Source organism: Paramormyrops kingsleyae, chromosome 7 (genome assembly GCF_048594095.1).
Source record: "Paramormyrops kingsleyae isolate MSU_618 chromosome 7, PKINGS_0.4, whole genome shotgun sequence".
In the NCBI taxonomy this organism is placed as follows: Eukaryota; Metazoa; Chordata; class Actinopteri; order Osteoglossiformes; family Mormyridae; genus Paramormyrops; species Paramormyrops kingsleyae.
In genome coordinates, this window is record NC_132803.1 from 29,265,589 (window position 1) to 29,271,588 (window position 6,000).

General features: G+C 46.2%; 1 protein-coding gene across 2 annotated transcripts in view; it reads right to left on the minus strand.

Annotated features, from left to right (window-relative positions):
- stxbp1a (syntaxin binding protein 1a) overlaps positions 1–4,961 on the minus strand; it is a 31,019-nt gene extending 26,058 nt beyond the window's left edge. For both annotated transcript variants that reach the window (XM_023831505.2, XM_023831503.2), the window contains exon 1: positions 4,666–4,961. In XM_023831505.2, the coding sequence (XP_023687273.1) occupies positions 4,666–4,702 (37 nt within the window). In that variant the 5' untranslated portion in view covers positions 4,703–4,961. The remainder of the gene's footprint in view (positions 1–4,665) is intronic.
- Between the last annotated feature and the right edge of the window lie 1,039 nt (positions 4,962–6,000).

The window sequence follows — 6,000 nt, forward strand, 5'->3', positions numbered from 1 at the left end:
GATTAACAGTCCCTCCCAGCCACATGGAGGGACACTGAGGTGCTTAAATCCTCTCTGCGGGACCGACACTGACTCGCGGCCTCTGCCTGTGCACCAAGCTTTAAGGAGGACCCCACATGCCCCACCGTCCTCAGCTCACAGTGCCTCAAACGCCAAGCATTACTGGTGAGTCACTAAACACCCCGGGAGGGTGTAATTCAACGTCACGCCCATCTCACCCATGCACTACAGAGAGAGAGACACGCTTGTATATATCTGCACAAATCTGAACAGTGGTTGCAGTCATACAGCCTTAAGGTCCACAGCAGGGTTCCCCAATTCCGGTCCTGAACGGCCAGCCTGCAACACGGTTTCCAGGTTTCCCTGCTCAAAATCACTTTACTCAGCTCGCCAGCTGCCAGCTTTAGTAGGCGTGTTTCTGCAGGGAAATCTGCAAACTGTGTTACAGACTGGTCCTCCAGGACTGGAATTGGGAAACCCTGGTCTACAGCAAGCATATGCACTGTAGGCGATTGGATGATGCTCTTTTCCCTCGGCCCTCTGGGGGATGTAGTCCTAAGAGCGGCGGCCATTTTCCCCAATGGCTTCCACTGTGCCATGGATTCCTTGCCATGCTGGACTTCGCTTTCGCACTGAAATTTTGAGAGCTCTCAGGTGGGTGGGGCTTGGGGGTAGAATAGGACTCAGACTGAAGCATTTACAAAAATGCAGTGTTCAGCTACGCTGTTGGCTGCAGTATCACTGAGAATGTTTCCCCAGCCTGTCAGATTAAGTGGGCTAGCACTAATATCTGCCGCTCCACCTCCCTCCTCTCCCTCCTTTCCACCCCCCATCTCTCCACTTTCCTCTCACCCCTTTTCTTAAGCAGCATCTCCTTCCTATTCTCCTTGGTAGAAACCTTCACTTCTATCCCGGTTCACTGTCCTTCTCCTACTCCAGGCTGGAGTAAAATGACACCTTCGTTCGGGCCTGTATCTCTGATGGCTCCGCTCTGCCCTGTCATGGTTGTCATTGTAAATACACTTTGAGCCGAAGGGGGGGTCGATCGGAGGCCTGGGAGGGGCCAGACCAACAGCAGCCCCTTGGCTGTAGGAGAAAGAAACACCCTTAAGGGAGATTTGGCCAGGGGGCAGTCATCTTGTGGCTGGCCAGTCCTGCTGCTGTATTTGATTGCAGTTTGCAGCCCCCACCTGCACTGCTGCAGCTCCCAGACAGAAGGTGCTCATTTCCTTTTTGACACTGCTGAACAGTGAAACAGAACAGTGAGATTTACACTGAAGATTAACTGTCCGAGCGGCATGTCCGCCGAGGGTCGGAGCGATCCGGGGGGGTGACCTGATCCAAGGTTGCAGAGGCGCCCCACCTCCCGGTCGATTTTGGCTGGAAGCTGCAGTCTGCGTGTGTTTTTTTGGTGAGGCGGGGGGGGAGGGACTTCTGTACCCTAGCCTCTGCAAGTCTGAGGACCTTGTGTGGAGGAATGGCTTACAGGAGGGCGATACTGCAGCAGCAGAGGCTGACATGTACAGGGCTAACAGGGAAACTACCTTTCTCAGTCCTGCATCTTCTCATTTATCCCAATGTCTGCCTCTAGGCCCAACAGGGTCCTGACCCGTTCGAGTAAAAAAGAGTTTGGTGGCCGGTGTGGCAGTCAGCTGATCAGGCTTTCCTGCTCCTTCCTACGTGAATTATATATATTATATTTAAACATAATATATTTGAATGGAGTACCATGCTTGTAGTGTGGGTGGGGGGGGCAGACCACATAAAAATGTCAGCCATTCATCTCCCAGCCTTCAAGGGGCCAAGGCCCCCCCCCCCCCCCGCACAGCCCCCAGGTCACCCTAGGCCTCAGTGGCAATTATTCAGACTTGCACATGAGAATAGATAAGACTGTTAACTTAACTACAGAATTAGTTTATCTCCTTGAGCCAGGTGACCCCCCCCCCCATTTCTATTATGGGGAAACGTAAGACAGCACTGTACATGAAACATGGTTTTTCAGTATAATTATATTATATTATATTGTGCATGTGTGAGTGAATGGTGTGTGAGTGTGCCCTGCAATGGGTTCAAGTCCCATCCAGTATTACTCCCTGCCTTGCACCCATAACCTCCTGAATAGGCTCCGGACCCCCGCGCCACACTAAATAGGATAACTAGTTACAGAAAATGGATGGATGGATAGATAGATGGGTATTATCCACAAGGCTTTTCCTCTCGGAAGGACTCGCCACCGCATAACGTGCGTTTTTGCACTTATATATGAAATACTGCTCAAGTCAAATTTATAATTAAAGAGAGAGAAAAATCAGAATCATCTGAAATCACGGGGAATTGCGACCGCTCTAAGAAGCGCCACCTGCCTTTCAACATTTAAACTATACATTAATATCGGGAAACTTATAAAAAAAAATACTGCATAAATGCAAAACTTATATTTATGTCCAATCTAATAAGTGGGCTTGATGACCGACAGCATCTCCACGTGTTTTGCGCAATACGGTGGCGTGAAAGGGAGCTGAGTTTTTTTCTCTTCTGTTTGCACGTTTCCACAAGGCAAACCGTGAACGGTGGCTATTTATTCGCTCTGCACCGTAGCCCATCGCACGCAGTCAATGGCCGTATTACAGCCGCTTTTAAAACAAGCACCTGCCGCCGTGACAACAATACGCAGCCCGCAGCTGCTCGGGGGCTGAGGCCGGGGCCCAGGTGCTGCTTCCCGTCTCAAGCTGCTCCGTCGGTGTTGCCTGCATGGTCCCGCTCCAATACCAAACGCTTCCGGTTAATTTTTTAACCGGTCTGCTTAATTGGTCGTTCGTCAGGGAGGGATGCATCGGTTCTCCTTCACACCGCCTACATCCTCACTGTTATTTTATTTGTTTTATTTCTGCTCTTTTGTAGGTCGGCAAAATGTGAGATATTCGCCTTCTCGCATATTCGACGTCTGGGTCAGTCCATCCCAGCAGATGTCCGTTGTTTTCCAGCCCTTTTTGAGGCCCCATGGTTTCACAGCCTTAATACCATATAGCCAAACACTCCAAATACATTTATTACCGTCGACCGATCATCAATAACTGCTGCAGAACATGGCATATAGGCATATATTTATTTTATATAGCAAATGTATCATTTCTAATATTACTGATATTTTTACATGCGAATATATTCTGTCAGTGCCTTCATAACGGTTCATAAATAACACCAAAGAGGGAATCTGCGTCTAACCCTTAGGAGGAAATATATACACTCTTCATATTTTGGAATTAGGCTATATATTAATTATACGCAATGGGCTGTAAGATCATTTGACCAAGTATAAAATTCTGAAGAGCTGCACTTAGAAGTACGGCTCCATTTTTCCTACCTCGTAAATTTAGCGTTTTTACTCGGCATGATTTAATTCTCCTTCTTAAGCCAAATATTTGCTGTTTGTTGCCACCGAGCCCAGTAGGATGATTCGCATTTAACAAGGCGTATTTTCGTTCATAGTTATTAGCACTATAATTTAAACCAAAATAGAGGATAACTATTCGAAATCTCACAAATAATGGATGTATAGCGAGGCTCCTAAACCACACCGATAAGTTACCCATAAATCAAACTGAAACTACGACTACATGTACACACCGAGGCGCTGCCCATGAACCGAGCTCCACATAACTATAACCGGTTAAAGGAACAAAAATGTACTTTTCATCCTGTTTTTTTTCCCATTAATATATCGTCTTTCACAACCGATCAATCAGTCCGGTTTGCATCTGTGAACCGGGGGAGGCTGTACGTGCGCTTTATGCTGAGCGCAAACTGAACTACGCATTTCACGCTTATTATTTATACCTCTCATGTACTGCACGCTTTCGTACACTTCGCCATTAGCTGAGGCGTATCTCTGGGAGAAATGTGTTTCGATTATAAGGTCAAAACAATATAGCAATTTAGGGAGCAAACATACGCGCATATTCCAGTCATATTATATATATATTATATAAATATATATATTTTACACACACACATACTGTCCCCATATATATATATTTTACACAGTATGTGTGTGTGTAAAATAATAATATGTGCATATACATGTATGTTTAAAATATGGTGGTGATCATTCTGGTGAGGTTTCGCAACCTCAGGGCAATTAAGTGTAATTTTTAATTTTAATCAACTACATAATGTGCGTCAGAAAAAAACATCGTCTATAAAATCTGCTGCTGGTGTCCTATAGGCTGGCAACACAACGCCGCATAAATCGTTTTTTTTTTTTTCAATTGAAAAGATGGGCGTACCTAGGTTTTTCGCCTTGGCCAAGCTTTTTCCGCACGACTATCAGACAGCATATGCCCGGCAGCCAAATTAAATGAGAAATAAACAAATATCCGCAAAATCATCTAACAGTCAATCCACCGTCCGCATGGTTAGAGCCCACAATGAGGAAATATAGCGTAATGCGCCTTGTTCCAGCGGTGATCACAGCGGCACAATGGTACAATGCATCTAAATTACCCGCATCCGTATCCGACTGGAGCGGATACGCGTATAAATGGACAGATTCCTCCCCGTTCAGAATAACGCAGAGCATCACCATTTGGAATCACACCGATAAACATGAAGGACACCAAGACTGTTCCCACACACGATGCGGAAAATACAATGCAGCATTCTTACTTTCGCCGACCACCGCCTTCAGACCGATGGGTGCCATGATGCCTCTCTTTTCTCGAAGCTGTCTGTGTGTTTTTTTTCCTCTCCGTCCCTCTCAGTCTCCCACCCCGTCTCTGCAAGAGCGAGAGTGCACACCTCACATCGCAGCTGACTGCGGAGATTCGAGCGGAGGGGCAACGTCACTGCGTCGCCGCAAAAACCTCCTCCTCCTCTGCCCCCCCAGCCCCCCTTCCTATCCCTTCCACTCCCTGTCCGTGACTCGCCACCAGGTTCATTTACCAAAAAACATCCCGTTTTTTAGTCACTGCAGAGATGCAGCCCCAGACATTTCGTTTCTAGCAAGTTTAGGATTTTCCGGCGCCGTTCCGTGCGCCTTTGTCGTCGCATTTAGTGACTATATTACATACTCAGCTTGTTTGTAGGCTATTTAATCGTTTGTGGGCTCGCAGCGTTTGTTTAATCTACTTTAAAAAGAAACAAACGTGTAATACGTTCTGTTGAATCCGAATAAAAAAATAACATCAAACACCAGAATTAGTAGCCCACGTATGTCACCGGAAAACAGAACCTCCGAAAATCTGACTTCCGGCGAAGGGAAAACGAAATCAGTACAATATTTTATACCACGTTGTGAACGGAGATACGAGGTAACCTGGAAAATTGCCAGAGTAAAGCCATTTCCTTAAATTTTGGATGTTTTTTTCTGTTTCTCAGATGTGTCCCTGTTATCATGGTTTTCGGTTAAGTGGCTTGAGAGCAGCCAAAGAATTCAATCCGTTATGTCACATTTGCAGTCATGTGTTCAGACAAATCCACACAAGTAGGTTTCACTTAATTATGAGTTAGTTTTAAATTTCAGCTTCTGTGAATTTTAGACTTGTGTAAACATTCATTCACGTTTTCCCATGGTGATAATTTGCATTTAGTTCCAACAATACCAGTACCAGTCGTAGCCGATGTGGCGCCATAGGCGAGCATCACCGCAGGCGCCCTGAGACGAAAGCAAAATGGAATTGGCTAGCAAGTCGACGCCCCTTCAGAGGTTGGCGCCCTAGGCGGCTGCTAATGTCGCCCATGTCAGTGGTTTTCAATACTGTTTCTGGAGCACCCCCTGCCAAAATGTTTTCATTCCAACCTATACTGTTTTCAACTTGCTACATTCACTATTAACCATCTGAGCCTTTATTAAGGTAAGGTTAGAATTAAAGTATTCTATAAGTGGGGACCTCCAGGGAAAGGATTGAGAACCACTGGCCTAAATGACTTACCGGCTCTGGCCTGTATTTTCAGACGTACACTGTTAAATATATATGACCAGGACCAGGGCTCAGCAGACCC